Here is an 18,249-nt window from a genome sequence, read left to right on the forward strand (position 1 = left end):
AACTGAACATACTAGCAACAAATTAATCCCAATATTTCATCAAATAGTATTCCACACTGCCTCAAAGAAAAGCTCAGTGTTGCTCAGTACGGAATGCTATGGTTTACAACTTGGTTTACGTTTAACAGAAGATGGAATCATGTTACTCCAGAATTCTGATGTGAAAAAGAAAGTCTTTGCTAGAGAGGTATGTTGCACACTCTGGAACTTCAGGTTAAGTTGCATTAACAAGTCACTCACAGGAAATGTCAGATTAACTGGAAATACCAAAAGGTGTTGCTAGACACAAAGTGGCAAAGATACTTCATTTTTATGCGTTAACATATATAAACATACACAAATTTAATAATGAAAGATGAACAAATCATCTTTCAATAACATACCTCAGGAATGAATATTAACTTGCAGGATACAGGGTCTGCCCAGATAGGAAACTGGGATGGGCATAACTACTGATCTACTGCCACTTCCCACCCAACTCCCTCATTCAATTACGCTCTTCCCACAAGACTGAGAAAAGTTGCCAGGAGGAGGAGAGAAAGAGTTGCCAAGAACTCAAGTAATGTTGAAGGGTTAAAAAAAATCACAGAATTGTTGCGGTGCAGCAAGAGGCCATTCAGAACATAAAGAACATAAGAAATAGGAGCAGGAGTAGGCCATCCAGCCCTTCGAGGCTGCCCCGCCATTCAATAAGATCATGGCTGATCTGTCGTGGCTCAGTTCCACATTCCCGCCCTCTCCCCATAACCCTTAATCTCCTCGCTTATCAAAAACCCATCAACCCGCATCTTAAAAATATTTAGCGAGGTAGCCTCCACCACCTCAACGGGCAGAGAATTCCAGAGATTCACCACCCTTTGAGTGAAGAACTTCCTCCTCAACTCCGCTCTAAACCACCCCCCACTTTATCTTGAGGCTGTGCCCCCTAGTCCTACTGTCCTTTCTGAGCAGGAAGAGTCTCTCCACCTCTATCCTATCCATCCCATTCATCATCTTATATGTCTCAATGAGATCTCCCCTCATTCTTCTAAACTCTAACGAGTACAAGCCTAGTTTCTTCAGCCTCTCCTCATAGCTCAACCCCCTCAACTCCACTATCAGCCTAGTAAACCTCCTCTGCACTCCCTCCAAGGCCAAAATATCCTTGCATAAGTACGGCGCCCAAAACTGCACACAGTACTCCAGCTGCGGCCTCACCAATGCCCTATATAGCCGCAGCAAGACCTCCCTACTTTTATATTCAATCCCCTTCGCTATGAAGGCCAGCATCCCATTAGCCTTCCTGACCACCTGCTGCACCTGCAGGCTGGGTTTTTGCGACTCATGCACAAGGACCCCGAGGTCCCTCTGCACCGTCGCCTGCTGCAGTTTTTCTCCACGTAAGAAATAGTCCTTCCTACCATTATTCCTACCAAAGTGGGCCACCTCGCACTTGCCAACATTAAATTCCATTTGCCATTTCCTGGCCCATTCGCCCAGCCTATCTAGATCCTTCTGCAGACTCTCCACACCCTCCGCGCAATTTGCCGTTCCCCCAATCTTGGTGTCATCAGCAAATTCCGACACCATACACTCGGTTCCCTCCTCCATATCATCTATATAAATGGTAAATAGCTGAGGCCCCAGCACCGACCCCTGGGGCACTCCACTAGTCACTAACCGCTAATCTGAATGGCACCCATTAACCCCCACTCTCTGCCTCCTATTTGACAACCAATCCTCTATCCAAGCTAACACCCTACCCCCAACTCCATGCCCCCTTACCTTCTGCAATAACCTCTTGTGAGGTACCTTGTCAAACGCCTTCTGAAAATCAAGAAAGACCACATCTACCGGCTCTCCTCTATCCACCGCCCTAGACACATCCTCATAGAAGTCCAATAAATTTGTCAGACACGACTTCCCCTTAACAAAACCATGCTGCGTCTGCTCTATCAAGCAATTCCCCTCAAGATGCCTCGCTATTTCCTCCTTGATGACGGATTCTAACATTTTACCTACATTTTACATTCAGCCCATCGTGACTGCACCAGCTCTCCAAATGAGCATCATGACTTGGTGCCAATCCCCTGTACACCAGCACATTGTTCCTATTCAAATAATTATCTAATTCCTTCTGGAATTCCTTGAATGACCCTGTCCCCAACACACTTCCAGGCAGTGCGCCCCAGGCCCCAATACTTGCTGTGTGCAAAAGCTTTTTCTCACATCTCATTTACTTCTTTTGCAAATCACCTTAAACCAGTGCCCTCTCATTCTCAATGCTTTTATGAGCAGGAACAGTTTCTCCCTCTCTGGTTTGACCAGCCCCTTCATGATTTAGAATATCTCTATTGAATCACGGAAAAACTGAAGTGAAGGATGACAAATGGGGGTTGGGAGGAGGAGACAGTAGGATTTAAGAGCAGAATTAGTTCCATCGAGTCTGCTCGGCCATTCAATCATGGCTGATAGTTTTCGCACCCCCATTTTCCTGTCTTTTCCCGACACAATGACTGGCCTCCACAGCCTTCAGCGGCAAAGAGTTTCACAGATTCACCATTCTCTGACTGAAGAAATTCCTCCTCATCTCTGTTTTGAAGGATTGACCCTTTAGCTTGAGGTTGTGCCCTCTGGTTCTAGTTTTTCCCACTAGGGGAAACATCCTATGTCCATTCTGTCCAGGCCTCGCAGTATCCTGTAAGCTTCAATAAGATCCCCCCCTCATCCTTTTAAACTCCAACAAGCACAGACCCAGAGTCCTCAACCATTCTTCATATGACAAGCTCTTCATTCCAAGGATCATTCTTGTGTGAATCTCCTCTGGACCCTTTCCAAGGCCAACACATCCTTTCTTAGATATGGGGTCCAAAGCTGTTCGCAATACTCCAAATGAGGTCTGACTAGACCTTTACATAGCCACAGAAGTACATCACTGCTCTTGCATTCTAGCCCTCTTGACATGAATGTGAACATTGCATTTGCCTTCCTAACTGCTGACTGAACCAGCATGTTAACCTTAAGGGAATCTTGAATAATGACTCCCAAGTCCCTTTATGTTTCTGATTTCCTAAGCATTTTCCCATTTAGAAAATAGCCTATGCTTCCATTCCTCCTTCCAAAGTGCATAACCTCACACTTTTTGACATTGTATTCTATGTGTCACTTCTTTGCCCACTCTCCTAACCTGTCAAAGTCCTTCTGCAGCCCCCTTGCTTCCTCAATACTACCAGTCCCTCTACATATCTTTGAATCATCTGCAAACGTAGCAAGTGTCTTCAGTTCCTTCCTCCAAATCATTAATGTATATTGTGAAAAGTTGTAGTTCCAGTACTGACCCCTGAGACACATCACTAGTCACGGCTGCCATTCTGAAAAAGACCCCTTTATCCCCACCCTCTGCCTTCTGCCAGTCAGCCAATTCTTTATCTATACCAGGATCTTACCCTCAACACCATGGGCTCTTAACTTATTTAAAAGTCTCCTACGTGGCACCTTGTCAAAGGCTTCTGGAAATCTAAATAAATCACATCAACCAGCTCTCCTTTAGCTAACTTCCTTGTTATCTCCTCAAAGAACCCTAACAGACTTGTCAGATATGACCTCCTCTTGACAAAGCCACGATGACTCAGGCCTACTTTATCATTCACTTCCAAGTACTCCACGACGTCATCTTTAATAACGGACTCTAAAATCTTGTCAATGACCGAAGTCAGGCTAATTGACCTCTAATTCCCCATTTGCTGTCTCCCTCCTTTCTTAAACAGTGGTGTTACATTAGCTACTTTCCAGTCCTCTGGTACCCTCCCCGTCTCCAGTGATTCCTGAAAGATCAACACCAATGCCTCCACAATTTCCTCAGCTATCTCTTTTAGAATCCTGGAGTGTAGTCCATCTGGTCCAGGTTATTTATCCACCTTCAGTTTCCCCAGACCCTTCTCCTTAGTGATGGCCACTACACTCACCTGTGCCCCCTGATTCTCCTGGAGCTCTGGCATCCAACTGGTGTCTTCCACCGTGAAGACTGATGCAAAGTAACTATTCAGTTCCTCTGCCATTGCTTTGTTTCCTATTATTACTTCTCCAGCTTCATTTTCCAGTGGTCCAATGGCTGTTTCTGCCTCTCCCTTACCTTTTATATATTGAAAAAAGCTCTTCCTATCTTCTTTTATATTAGCAGCTAGCTTACACTCATATTTCACCTTCTGCCTCCTTATTGCTTTTTCGGTTGTCCTCTGCTCACTTTTAAAGAGAGAAAAAGAGAAAAACAAAGGGTGAGCACAATAGCAGACTTCCTTTTCTGTAAATTTTACAGAACCAATATCCACGGGCAATTGAACACCTGAAGATAAAAGAACCTTTTAGTGATGCTATCTGTAGAAAGGTCAGCTGTTGCAGTGGTCAGGAGGGGAAATTAAATTACCCCTCTAATAGTATTAATTTACCTGCTGGTGGCCAAGCTTTGATGTATCCAGTGCAGTGTACTACTGAATACTGGGATTCGCCTTCCTTGACTGGTCCCAAACCATTCCTAAGAAAACATCAATGCCATAATAATAGTTAATTTGACATCAGTAACCACAAAAAAACATAGAAAGGGTTATAACAAACATATAATCAAATAATATTCACAGACCGCAAAAGAATAGTTAATATTTAAATGAATGAGGTTATCACCTGTATCTCTTCCGAAGAACAGTCAGTCTACTCAAAGAGAGGTGTTCCAAGGGAGCTGTTCCATACCTGCATTAAAAGCCCATTAGTTAAGACACGTTAAATATTGGCAATGTTGGCCAGCCTACTGTACATTAGGCTGACCAACTGTATAATTATCGCTGATTTAACCACGAGGTCAAGTACTTTTTACTTATGCCCAATAGAAAAGATCAACTTGCATTAGTGAGCCATGCTTTTGATAAAACGTGACCAAATATGTGAAATATGTGGGACTGTGTGCCACACAGTATATACCAAAAATAGTCCAGGCAGTTACCATGTTCCCCAGCACACTCGCAGTCAACTAAAACTAGCATTTATATAGAACCTTTTACAGAGTTTGACAAATAGACATATGGAATACAAATGTCAAGTCAGGAAAACAGATTAAGAATGACTCACTGCTCTGTCAAAGGTAAATGAAGATTTTTTAAAAGGTGGACTGAAGTGGAGAAGCAGAGTTCAACCAAAGTCCCGCACAAGAGATTATCGTGCAAGATTAAAGCGCATGGGATTGGAGGAAATATATTGAGATAGATAGAAAATTGGTTGGCAGAGAGGAGTCTCATAACACTTTCTTACTGTGAGACTTCTTACTGTGTTTACTCCAGTCCAACACCGGCATCTCCATATCATGGCAGAGAGGAAACAGAGAGTAGGAATTAATGGGTGCTTTCCAAATTGGCAGGCAATAACTAGTGGGGTGCCACAGGGATCTGTGCTGGGACCCCAGCTATTCACAATATATATTAATGATTTGGATGAGGGAACAAAACGTAACATCTCAAAGTTTGCTGATGATACCAAGTTCGGTAAGAGAGTGAACTGTGACGAGGATGCAGAGACCCTTCAGAATGATCTGGATAGGTTGGGTGAGTGGGCTAATCAATGGCAGATGCAGCATAATTTGGAAAAGTGTGAGGTTATTCACTTTGGAAGCAAAAAGGAGGCAGACTACTACCTGAATGGCTATAAATTGGGAGAGAGGACCTAGGTGGCCTTGTGCACAGTCATTGAAGGTAAGCATGCAGGTGCAGCAGACAGTAAAGGCGGCAAATGGCATGTTGGCCTTCTTTACTAGAGGTTCTGGATACAGGAGCAGGGATGTGTTGTTGCAATTATATAGGGCCTTCATGAGGCCACACCTAGAGTATTGTGTGCAGTTTTGGTCTCCTTTTCTGAGGAAGGATGTTCTTGCTCTCGAGGGAGTGCAGTGAAGGTTTACCAGGCTGATTCTGGGGATGGCGGGACTGACAAATGAGGAGAGGTCGATGAGGTTAGGATTGTTTTCGCTGGAGTTAAGATGAATGTGGGGGGACCTCATACAGACTTATAAAATTCTAATATGTCTCGACAGGATTGACGCTTGGAGGATGTTCCCAATGGTGGAGGAGTCCAGAACCAGGGGTCACAGTCGGAGAGTTCAGGGTAAACCATTTAGGACGGAGATGAGGAGACATTTCTTCACCCAAAGAGTGGTGAGCCTGTGGAATTCATTACCACTGGAAATAGTTGATGCCAAAACATTGAGTGCATTCAAGAGGCGGCTGGATGTACCATTTGGGGCAAATGGGATCAAAGGTTATGAGGAAAAAGCAGGATTAGGCTATTGAGTTGGATGATCAGCCATGATCTTAATGAATGGCGGAGCAGTCTCAATGGCTGCTTCCTGCTCCTATCTTCTATGTAACCAGATGGAGATAAAGGCTGTACATCCAAAGAGAGTGTGAAAAAGGCTAGGAGAAGAGAAAACAAGCATACAAGAGATGACAAAGGCTGGATGAGAAGGCTGACAAGAAAGCAGGGCAATGTCATTGAGGTGGATTCACAAAGCCAAATGGTTCACATCGATTGCACAGTGACTGGTGGTGAGGGGGATTTGGAATAAATGTAAATCAATCAGGACATGCTGATGGATGAGCAAGACACAGCTTCAGACAAAATACAGGCAGCTGAAATTGGAGAGTATTGAGGGTGGCAGATGGAAAGCTGACAAGAAGGAAGTCTGAATAACCAAAGGTGGGTAAAAGCAAACGTATGAGTTTCTGTGCTGGGTGGCAATGTTGCGGGAGGAGCTTGGGAGCATGGGAGAAGAATCGTGTAATGAGGTGTAAGCAACTGACTTAACAACAGGATGAATCAATGTTAAAAAAACTGACAAGAAGACCACAATAACCTCCACATAGGCAGTGACCCAATCTGGGAATCAAACCCGAGTCCCTGGTGCTGTGAGGCAGCACTGCTAACCATTGTGCCACTGTGAGTCTGTACGTTCTCCCTGTGTCTGTGTGGGTTTCCTCCACGTGTTCCGGTTTCCTCCCACAATCCAAAAGTCGTGCTAATTGGGTGCATTAATCATGCTAAAATTCTTCCAAAATGTAAGTGTATCCGAACAGGCGCCAGAGTGTGGTGACCAGGAGATTTTCAAAGTAACTTTATTGCAGTGTTAACGTAAGCCTACTTATGATACTAACAAATTTTTTTTTTACCACGTTTACTGCAATTAGTTAAATCATACATAAGCAAAAATATGTTAATCTAGTTACCAACACAATACACAACTATCATCAATATCTTAACTGGTAGACGTTTTACAGAATGAATTAAGTTAAAATAGTTACAAAATGATCGGGAAAAAGGGTTCGGAGAGATAAGAAAAAAATGATGCATGGAATGACTTGTCACAGAGACAAATTGGAGGAAAACAATGAAGATCATTGTTTTGCTGTGGATTCAAACCATTGCAATGGAGTTCTCTGCCAAAGGCTCTGGCAGCATTTTTAAAGGGCAAAATACTGAAAAAGCAGAAGATACAGATTAAAGGGAAAGAGCAAGGCAATTAAATTCATTTCTGATTGAGTAAAGAGCCAGCTCAGACACACAGCCCTCACTGCCCATGCTGTAGCTTGAATGTTTTCCAAAACTCTTCTGATTTTAGAAATCTATAATTGTGGTGATCGAGTCCATGGAGCCAGATCCTAGTGACTTGGGTGTGCAACACAAGAGTGAACCAGACAGACTGGGTTACAGGACAAAATCTTGACATGCAGAGTCTCAGATTTAATCAGTGTTTGGCCATAAAATTGCTGAAACTATTCAAGAACAGAAACGATATATGCCTTGCTAAGTGGCAATGGAATTTCATCATACAAACACAATATGCTTAGCTGATAAATTACTACATGAAACAAGAGAGCGTGATTTCACACAATCTAGCTGTATTCTCAGCTGGTGGTCTAACTTTAATTTCAAACATTCCATTCTCCAAGCAAAACTAGCAATTCATATAAACCGGAGCCTGGGATTCACAACCCACAATCTTCTTTGCTGGAATGGAAGCTTTGAGGGAAAATAAAATTGTGCTTTTGAAGGGAAGGATATGGGTCAATGGGAGCAGAGCAGGACAATGGGATTTGTCTTAGGCTGTTTCAGCATTGCTAGCACAGCCATGAAGGCCCAATGATTCCTTTAAGAAAATGACGGGGTTAAAGAGGCAGTCATGGCAGCAGAGATAAAAAAAATTAGCGAAGACACAGCAAGCAAGTGGTGAATGGCTGTTTCTCAGAATAGAGGAAAGTACACATTGGTATATACCAAAGATCAGTTTTAGGATCACTGCTGCTTTAGATATATGTTAATGACTGGGATTTGGGTATACAGGGTAAAATTTCAAAGTGTGCCAATGTCATAGCATTTGGAAAGGTTGCAAGTGATAGTAGCAAACCTCATGAAGGCGTAGATGGACTGGTGAAAGAGAAGATGCATGACAGAGGAAATGTAATATAGAGTAGTGTGACACAATGCACTTTGGTAAGAGAATTGAAGAATAAAGAAAAGTACAGCAAAGGAAGAGGCCCTTTGGCCCTCCAAGCCTGTAGCTAGAGAGACAATATAAACTAAAATGGTTCAATTTTAAAGACAGGAGTAAAGAAAATCTATGAAGATGGTTGGACCATTTGAGAAGACTTAGAATTGTATAGGATTCCAGGCATTATAAACAAAAGCATAGAATACAAAAGCAAAGAAATTGTTGCCAACTTTTATAAATCCCAGGTTGGGCCCCAGCTGGAGTATGGTCTTCAATTCTGGACACCAGACTTTAGGAAAGATGTCAAGGCTTTGAGATTGTGCCCAGGGGATTTACTACAATGCTAACAGGGACTGTGACTTCAGTTATGTGGATAAGCTGAGAAGGAGGACTGCTTACTTCAGTCCACTTTTTGGTAGTTTTTTTAATACTTTTGTGGGGTGTGGGCATTGGCTAGCATTTACTGCTCATCCTTAACCCAAAGAGAAACCACTGGAAAATCTCAGCAGGTCTGGCAGCACCTGTAAGGAGAGAAAAGAGCTGATTTTAAATCCAGATAACCCTTTGTCAAAGCTTTTCTCTCCTTAGAGGTGCTGCCAGACCTGCTGAGGTTTTCAGATTCCAGCATCTGCTGTAATTTCCTTTAGCCACTGCTCATCCTTGGTTACCCTCGAGAAGGTGCTGACAGATGATGGTTGTTCAAAATTATGAAGGGCTTCCAGTGACAAAAGGATCAGTAACCAGGGCAGATAGATTCAAGGTAATTGGTGAAAGAGAGACAGATGTCATGAGGAAAAACAAATTTCATGCAATAAGCTATGATGATTGGGAATGCAATGGCTAAAAGTGTGTTGGAAGCAAATTCTGGCCAAACCCGTAGCTAAGCTGTTCCAATATAGCAATATCATTGGCACCCTACCTGATATGTCCTTAAAGCAGCAGTTATTCAGTAATAACCCGCTCAGTTTGGGTTAACAATCAGTGAATCCCTATCATCAACATCCTGGGTATTACCACTGACCAGAAACTTAACTGGCCAGCCATATGAATTTTTTTTTAAATAAAGTTTATACATTAGTCACAAGTAGGCTTACATTAACAATGCAACAAAGTTACTATGAAAAATCCCCTTGTTGTCATACTCCAGTGTCTGTTTGGGTACATTTGAGGGAGAATTTGGCAAGGCCAATGTACCTAACCAGCCTGTCTTTCGGACTTTGGGAGAAACCAGAGCACCTGGAGGAAACCCACGCAGACACAGGGAGAATGTACAGACTCCACACAGACAGTAACCCAAGCCAGGAATCAACCTGGGACCCTAGTGCTGTCAGGCAGCAGAGCTAACTACTGTGCCGTCCCTATACCTGGCTATAAGAACAGGTCAGAGTGAGTAGCTCATTCCCCCGTCTCCTCAAAGCATTGTCACCATCAACAAGGTACAAGTCAGGAGTGGGATGAAAATACTCACCACTTGTCTGAATGAGTCTGGATCCAACAACAGTTCAACTCAACATCATCCAGGACAAAGCAGCCCACTTGATCAACATACCATCCACTTAAACATTCACTGTCTCCCTGCACAGTGGCAGTATAGCATTTAAACTTTGCACATTATGGCCAGCTCCAAATAACTTCATAAATGTGCCATTATAACACTGTGGGCTTATCCTTTTTAAACCATTGGAAGAAAAGTCCAGGACAGAGATCAATTATGATTCAAATCTCAGTGCATTTTATTTATAATTTGAAACAAGTGAATCAATTTTTGAGGGAGAATGGTGCTCAGGACATTTATAGTGCAGCACTGCAGCAACTCACCAACCAACTCACCAAAGTGTTAAATTAAAAGTGGAGGCATTTAGAGTAGCTAAGAGTAGTGGGCGAGAAGAGGATTGGGAGAGGTTTAAATGTCAACAAAGATTGACAAAGAAGTTGATAAAGAAGGGTAGGAGAAACTATGAAGCTGGGCTAGCACTTAATATAAAAAAGGATAGCAAGAGTTTTTATAAATATATAAAAAGGAAGAGGCTGGCTAGGGTGAACGTTGGTCCCTTAGAGGATGAGAAGGGGGACTTAGTGGTAGGGGATGGGGAAATGGCTGAGGTCTTGAATAACTTTTTTGTTTCGGTCTTCACGGAGGAGGTTGTGAATAATTTGCCGGATGTTAGAGATGGAAAGGTGGTAGGACTGGAGGGTCTCGTTGACATTACTGTTACTAGAGAGGTGGTGCTCGACAGACTGGAGGGGCTGATTGTGGACAAGTCCCCAGGACCAGATGGAATGCATTCGAGGGTCCTGAAAGAAATGGCGGAGGTGATAGTGGATGCCTTGGTGGTTATTTTCCAGACGTCGCTGGATTCCGGGGAAGTGCCGGAAGATTGGAAAACGGCTAATGTTACACTGTTGTTTAAGAAGGGTGCCAGGCAAAAGGCGGGGAATTATAGGCCTGTTAGTTTAACGTCTGTTGTAGGTAAAATGTTAGAATCCGTCATCAAGGAGGAAATAGCGAGGCATCTTGAGTGGAACTGCTTGATAGAGCAGACACAGCACGGTTTCGTTAAAGGGAAGTCGTGTCCGACAAATTTACTGGAGTTCTATGAGGATGTGTCTAGGGTGGTGGATAGAGGAGAGCCGGTGGGTGTGGTCTTTCTTGATTTTCAGAAAGCGTTTGACAAGGTACCTCACAAGAGGTTATTGCAGAAGGTCAGGGGGCATGGAGTTGGGGGTAGGGTGTTAGCGTGGATAGAGGACTGGCTGTCAAATAGGAGGCAGAGAGTGGGGGTCAATGGGTGCTATTCGGGTTGGCGGATGGTGACTAGTGGAGTGCCCCAGGGGTCGGTGCTGGGGCCTCAGCTATTTACCATTTATATAGATGATCTGGAGGAGAGAACCGAGTGTATGGTGTCGAAATTTGCTGATGACACCAAAATTGGTGGAAAGGCAAATTGTGCGGAGGGTGGGGAGAGTCTACAGAAGGATCTAGATAGGCTGGGCGAATGGGCCAGGAAATGGCAAATGGAATTTAATGTTGGCAAGTGCAAGGTGGTCAACTTTGGTAGGAATAATGGTAGGAAGGATTATTACTTACGTGGAGAAAAACTGCAGCAGGCGACGGTGCAGAGGGACCTCGGGGTCCTTGTGCATGAGTCGCAAAAACCCAGCTTGTAGGTGCAGCAGGTGGTCAGGAAGGCAAATGGGATGCTGGCCTTCATCACGAGGGGGATTGAATATAAAAAGTAGGGAGGTCTTGCTGCAGCTGTATAGGGCATTGGTGAGGCCGCAGCTGGAGTACTGTGTGCAGTTTTGGGCGCCGTACTTACGCAAGGATATTTTGGCATTGGAGGGAGTGCAGAGGAGGTTTACTAGGCTGATGCCGGAGTTGAGGGGGTTGAGCTATGAGGAGAGGCTGAATAAATTCGGCTTGTACTCGTTAGAGTTTAGAAGAATGAGGGGAGATCTCATTGAGACGTATAAGATGATGAATGGGATGGATAGGTTAGAGGTGGAGAGACTCTTCCCGCTCAGAAAGGATAGTAGGACTAGGGGGCACAGCCTCAAGATAAAGGGGGGGGCGGTTTAGAACGGAGTTGAGGAGGAACTTCTTCACTCAAAGGGTGGTGAATCTCTGGAATTCTCTGCCCGTTGAAGTGGTGGAGGCTACCTCGCTAAATATTTTTAAGACGCGGGTTGATGGGTTTTTGATAAGGGAGGGGATTAAGGGTTATGGGGAGAGGGCAGGAATGTGGAACTGAGCCACGACAGATCAGCCATGATCTTATTGAATGGCGGGGCAGGCTCGAAGGGCTAGTTGGCCTACTCCTGCTCCTATTTCTTATGTTCTTATGTTCTCCTTCAAATGCACTTTCCAAACCACAACTTCACCACCTAGAAACACTAGGGCAGCGGATGCACGGGAACACCATCACCTGCAAGTTCCCCTCCAACTCGTACACCATCCTGGCTTGGAACTATATCACCATTCCTTCGCTGAGTCAAAAACCTGAAGCTACGTTCCTAACAGCACAGTGCATTGTACCTGCACCATTTGGACTTCGGTAGTACAACAAGGGGTATAGCACCTTTGCAAGACAATTGGAGATAGGCAGCAAACGCTGGCTTAGGCAGTGACACTCATATCCCAGGAAAGAAGAAAAACATCTTCAAAAGGAAGCTGGATAAATACTTGAAGGGAAAAAAAAACTAAACTATCGAGAAAGAGCAGGAAAGTGGAACTAATTAGATAGCTTCTACCAGCATAGGCACTGGAGTTGAATGTCCTCTTTCATCAGCATATCTTTTGATGATTCTCTGTTTAAAAAATTAAATTTTCTTTGCACGTAAAACAGCCAGAGTATGCTGTGCGATGTTTTGCCATATTTCCATGCGTTGCAGATTCCAGTGGTGAAACAGTGTCTTTAGCTTGTTAACAAAACGTATGTTGTAAAATATCTAATTTTTAGAAATCACTCACTGCAATGAAGTTACGTCTTGGTAAATATCAGATACATAACATTCCATTGCAATGAAATGTCCAAGGAAGTTATAATTAATCCAGTCTTTTCCACAGCTATGTTACAGCTCTCATGAAAATGTACAACTTCGGTACTTCATTTTATCAATAAAGCTGTTTGAAAAAATTATTGGAGTATATTAATCACTTTAAGAGACATATGGCAGCTCCAAACAACCTTTCATTATTGCGTGTTAAGAGACTGTGGATCTATCATTCTTTAAGACCATTTAAAGGAAGACCAGAAATCAGTGACAAAACCACGTGAGTCTCAGTTCATTTTATTTTTAAAACAAGTGAATAATTTTTTGAGATGGAATTTCGTTAGGAGTTTCTTTGTGCATTTTGTAAGCTATAATAGGATGGAGTTGTTAAATCAATCCTAATGTTTGTAGCTTCATGGTTAAAGCAAATATGGGCTTCGAAGAGAGAATGGAACAGCTTGTGAGCTGACAGATTAAGTCACAAACCAAAATTAGGGATGAGGCATGCAGTTTTATTAGGATAAACAGCAGACCTCTTTTACCTCGCACTTGGTGAGACCCAAGCAGAATGCACAAGTCAGAAGGATGAACTGGCTAAGGGAAGTCTGGCAATTTGGTTAACTTGTTTTTGGTTCCACATTTCTCAGCTATAGAGATGTAAAGACACTTGAGCGTAACAAAAATGATGCATTTTGTTTTATATTTAGCATTATATTTGCAGCTTTACTGTGCAGACAGGCTCCCTCAGTGCTATTGTTAACATTCTCTGTCAGAAGGTTTTGGTTCACGTCCCACTACATGATTTGAGAATACAATCTATGCTGCCACTCCCATGCAGTGCTGAGGGAGTGTTCCACTCATGGGTGTGCCATTTTTCACATGAGACATTAGGCTGTTTAGGTAGGACAGAAGAAAAACATTAATCTAAGAGAAGAGAGTTCTTTCCTGTGTCCTGTCCAACATTTATCTCTCAACCAGCGGTACTCATGAATGTTTGTGGGAACTTGACTGATGAGAATTAACAGTGAGTAGATGTCAGAGGAGTATTTCATTTATTGTGCATGGAGATGCCTTGCATCATTTAAAAAATGTTATAGTACAGTATATGTGAAGAACAATCTATCTAGCCCATTCTTAACCATTCATATCTTTGATTCAATCATCAACTTTGGTAGCGTATTACACAGTCTCTCAACCCCCTGCAAAGGTTTTCCCTGTTCTTTGCACATACCTCCCTATATTACCCCCCTCATTCCAATTCACTTTTGGTTTAATAGAAGCCTGTTGAAAGGATCAGCCTAAACATAAGGTACTCTGTTCACACGCGTGCTGAAGTGCTTCAATCAGTGCATTCCATAGCCTCACAATTCTCATGTAAAACAATTTCCTCGGCTCTGTCCCATGTCTGCTCTATCTTTTATCCAATCATATGGGATATCTGCAACACCAGCCAAACAAATGTTTTGGTTTCCAATGTGGGTGCCGTAAGCATAGACATGGGTCAAGGGTGGAAGAGGAAAAGCACAATGTTAAAATGGTGGCGTGGGCTCGTTGGGCCGAAGGGCCTGTTTCCCATGCTGTGTTGTTCTTTGTTTCAAGCGAGTCACTGGAGTTTGCTCACCAGGTCAAATCTTATTACTCGAAGGGAACATGGCAGAACAAATCAGAGCAATTCTTCCACATTGCAGTATTCCCCAAAGTCCCAAGCATCACTAAGACTTTCACTCTAGGTTGTCGATGGTCATGTGCCCAGGACTAAAACAAGTTCATGTCCCTTTGTGACAACTCTCAGGTCTGATTTATTTCAAAAATGCAGTCTTGAAGGATAGGTCTGAGGGAGCAAAGACCCCTATAGCCTTTGGTTAATTGTACCTGGAGAGACCCATAGCAGACAATGAGTGGAGGTAAAAAGACGAAGAAGAGAAGATTACTGCTACCTGACAGCAACATTTCAGGTGACTAGACAGGTGGGTGGAAATCAGAGAATACTGCAGGACATTCACAGAGGGCTAGCCTAAATGAACACTTTAGGCTGCAACGGAGGATGAGGCAGGCAATAACCCTGAAGAAGTCAATGTGAAAACAGCTTTATAGCCTGAAAGAGTGGGCTCACAGTCAATGTACTGCACTGGATAGAATGGGGTAATGAGAACCAGAGAGTAGCTCTTGTGGTGCAGTGACTTCAGATTGGAATCTAGGGCAAGGAAATACAAAGGGAAAGAAAAATAATACGGGGCAGGGGGGTTAGTGAGTACTGGAATAGTAATCAACCGAGGGGGTGTTTAATCATTGTGCAGAGTGGGCAATGACCATCTGGCACGAGGAGTACAGTGAACACCGGCGGGGAGAAGTATATTGCTCAAAAAAGCTTTCTTATGCACTAAGCCAAGATATTTAATTAGTACAGCTCCAGTTAGCTAGATTTTTTACATTTTTCAACCATCAATAAATTATAGATTATTGCAATCAAAGCTGCAGTTACACAAGAAGGTTTAAAAACTCAATGTGTGTAATAAAATGATGAAGTACTCTTTGGCCAACTAGTGGCTGTTGGTGTTAAAATAAACTGCCTTTCAAAACACTTGAAAAAAAACTCAAGAATGAATTTGAGTGGTGCAAGTGAGAGCGTGTTTTGAGGCAATTTGAATCCCTTTTTTTTATATAAAAGCTTCTTTCACAGAAGCTTCAAAGACCAAATCTACATTAATGAATAAAACGCTTTATAGTTTGGGCTTATAAACACATATAAACAAATGTAAACACTAATACATCACTTAGAAAGAACCAATGCACTTGGAATCTGTGCTACAAAAATTCATAAATACCTGCAACTGAGCTTTTCATATTCTTGAAAACAGATGCTATGGCAACAAGGTTTATCATTCTATTATGTAAATTACTAGCAGGATAAACTATGTCCTTACCTCATTCTACAAATAAAGGAACGCCTGGACCCCATGCACATTCTCATTGAAGACTGCTGCCCTTCCTTTTTAACTGTACCAGTCTTGAGATCCAGAATACGGCCTATGTTTTAAGGGGAAACAAAAATAAACGTTAAAGTAAGATCAGTGCACAATGTCTCCAGATTGAGATTGATGTGGGATGTGAATTTATCCCACAGTCTCAGCAGAACAGCAGCCAAAGGGAATGTGAGCTGGAGATAGGGCTTAAAAGTCATAGTGTAGATTCACAACAACTTGCACTTATAGCAGTGCAATGAAGCAGTCCAAAACACTTCGCTGGTGATTCAGCAAACGCAATTTGACCTAGTAAGGAGATGATAGGACAGATGGCCAAAAGCAGTGATGGGCAACCTGCAGCCTGGAGGCCACATGCAGTCCATCAGGGTTCTGAGTGCAGCCCACAGGACATGTTGTTGACTGTTGCTCAGGCGCAGGGTTGTCACATTCATTTGGTTTTGATTCCCGTTTTTACTCCTACCAATATGACTGATACACAGGTAAAGCAAGGGCAAGTGAAGTGAGGTTTGTGCTGTTGCTCACACTGACTGTGAGAGATGTGCGCTGTGTCCAAAGTACAAACATTTATTGTGGTTTTACCATTTGAAGTTAATGACAATTCTATTAATATAAAAATGATTCAACTATTTTCTGTAACATGAAAAATTCAACATACATGTTAAGTGTATTTAATCTTATTCATATGACCATGGTTAGTGAACAAGCCTGATTTCAATCTTGCAGCCCACTAAGATGGAGAGCCACTCATGCAGCCCACTCACTAACCTTGGCTGCCCATCACTGGCCAAAAATGTACCCAAAGATGCATATTTTTAAGAGCATTTTAAAGGAGAGAGAGAGATGAAGAGGTTTAAGGAGGAAATTTCAGAGCTGAAGCACAACACTAATTGTGGAAATAAAATCGGGAATGTCCAAGAGATTAGCGATCTCAGTAGTCACACTGCTGGAGGAAATTAGAGAAAGGAGGAGCAAGTTCATGGAACAATCTGAAAACAAAAAATGAGAATTTTAAAATCAAGGCATTGCCCGGCAGAGTCAATGCAGGTCAATGAGAACAGGGGTGACAGAGCAAGGGACTTAGCACGAGGTAGGATACATGCAAAGATGTGAATGAGCTCAAGTTTATAGAGCCAGCCAGGAGGCCTATTCTCCCTTCATGATTGCAATTCACTGGGTTTGTATAGAGAGTCAAAGTGTCATAGAGGTTTACACCATAGAAACAGGCCCCTCGGCCCAACTTGTCCATGCTGCCCTTTTTTTTTAAATCCCTACACTAATCCCAATTGCCCACATTTGGCCCATATCCCTCTATAACCACTGTACCCATGTAACTATCTAAAAGCTTTTTAAAAGATAAAATTGTACCGGCCTCTACTACTACCATGGGCGGCTTGTTCCAGACACTTACCGCGCTGTGAGAAAAAATTGCCCCTCTGGGCATTTTTGTATCTCTCCCTTCTCACCTTAAACCTGTGCCTTCTAGTTTTAGACTCCCCTACCTTTGGGAAATGATATTGACTACCTACCTTATCTATGCCCCTCATTATTTTATAGACTTCTATAAGGTCACCCCGCAGCCTCCTACACTCCAGAGAAAAAAGTCCCAGTCTATTCAGCCTCTCCTTATAACTTAATCCATTAAGTCCCGGTAGCATCCTAGTAAATCTTTTCTGCACTCTTTCTAGTTTAGTAATATCCTTTCTATAATAGGGTGACCAGAATTGCACACAGTATTCCAAGTGTGGCCTTACCAATGTCTTGTACAACTTCAACAAGACGTCCCAACTCCTGTATTCAATGTTCTGACCAATGAAACCAAGCATGCTGAATGCCTTCTTCACCACTCTGTCCACCTGTGACTTCACTTTCAAGGAGCTACGAACATGTACCCCTAGATCTCTTTGTTCTGTAACTCTCCCCAATGTCCAACCATTAACTGAGTTAAATCCTGTCCTGGTTCAATCTACCAAAATGTATCACCTCGTATTTGTCCAAATTAAACTCCATCTGCCATTCATCAGCCCACTGGCCCAACTGATTAAAATCCGCTGCAATTGGAGATAACCTTCCTCACTGTCCACTATGCCACCAATCTTGGTGTCATCGGCAAACTTACTAACTATGCCCCCTATATTCTCATCCAAATCATTAATATAAATGACAAATAACAGTGGGCCCAGCACTGATCCAAGGCACACTGCTGGTCACAGGTCTCCAGTTTGAAAAACAACGCTCTACAACAACCCTCTGGTTTCTGTCAAGAAGCCA

At 42.9% G+C, this 18,249-nt stretch overlaps 1 protein-coding gene across 5 annotated transcripts in view; it reads right to left on the reverse strand.

Moving 5' to 3' along the window:
• Positions 1 to 18,249, reverse strand: part of arnt2 (aryl-hydrocarbon receptor nuclear translocator 2) — a 369,880-nt gene that overhangs the window by 195,923 nt on the left and 155,708 nt on the right. For all 5 annotated transcript variants that reach the window (XM_080214131.1, XM_080214130.1, XM_080214133.1 and 2 more), the window contains 3 exons: positions 15,922 to 16,024; positions 4,657 to 4,722; positions 4,425 to 4,510 (listed from right to left, as the gene is read on the reverse strand). In XM_080214131.1, coding sequence (XP_080070257.1) covers positions 4,425 to 4,510; positions 4,657 to 4,722; positions 15,922 to 16,024 — 255 coding nt within the window. The remainder of the gene's footprint in view (positions 1 to 4,424; positions 4,511 to 4,656; positions 4,723 to 15,921; positions 16,025 to 18,249) is intronic.

The sequence above is a fragment of the Carcharhinus amblyrhynchos genome, chromosome 28, assembly GCF_965287045.1.
Source record: "Carcharhinus amblyrhynchos chromosome 28, sCarAmb.v2.hapA, whole genome shotgun sequence".
Classification (NCBI taxonomy): Eukaryota; Metazoa; Chordata; class Chondrichthyes; order Carcharhiniformes; family Carcharhinidae; genus Carcharhinus; species Carcharhinus amblyrhynchos.